The following is a 392-nucleotide window of genomic DNA, read 5'->3' as shown; positions in this document are numbered from 1 at the left end:
GCCCCTCATGGCCCGCGGGCTCCGGCCGGCCCTGCTGAAGGGCCTGGTTGCCTTACTGACCCCCCCCAGGGAGAACGCCACTACCTTCTGCCGCCGGACCGCCCGAGGTAAAAGATCTGAGCTCGACCTCCGAGTGCACAGCGGGCTACGGCCTGCCGGGGCGACCGGGGGTGGGTGGGGGGTCTCCCAAGCTCCCTCCCCTCCTTCTGCAGGGCAGGAGGTGCAGGGGGTTGTCCCCTGAGGCGAGGGCCACGGCAGCGAGGGCTGCCCGGGTGGAGGCAGCGCTTGCCTGCAGCAGTAATGTGAGTGTGCAGGCCTCCAGAGACCCGCTGAGGTCTGCTGCCTGCTGGGCATGGACACCGTTCCAGCCCCGGGTGTTTCCTCCCCTGGTT

The 392-nt window shown here is 69.9% G+C and overlaps 1 protein-coding gene across 1 annotated transcript in view; it reads left to right on the top strand.

Moving 5' to 3' along the window:
- LOC104286282 (chromosome unknown open reading frame, human C1orf228) overlaps positions 1-392 on the top strand; it is an 8,301-nt gene that overhangs the window by 4,450 nt on the left and 3,459 nt on the right. The window contains exon 6 of the mRNA XM_009884859.1: positions 3-107. Within this exon, the coding sequence (XP_009883161.1) occupies positions 3-107 (105 nt within the window). The remainder of the gene's footprint in view (positions 1-2; positions 108-392) is intronic.

The sequence above is a fragment of the Charadrius vociferus genome, unplaced genomic scaffold (genome assembly GCF_000708025.1).
Source record: "Charadrius vociferus isolate BGI_N301 unplaced genomic scaffold, ASM70802v2 scaffold163, whole genome shotgun sequence".
NCBI lineage: Eukaryota > Metazoa > Chordata > Aves > Charadriiformes > Charadriidae > Charadrius > Charadrius vociferus.
The sequence above is the reverse complement of the archived record's forward strand: the minus strand, read 5'-3'. Positions and strand labels throughout refer to the sequence as shown.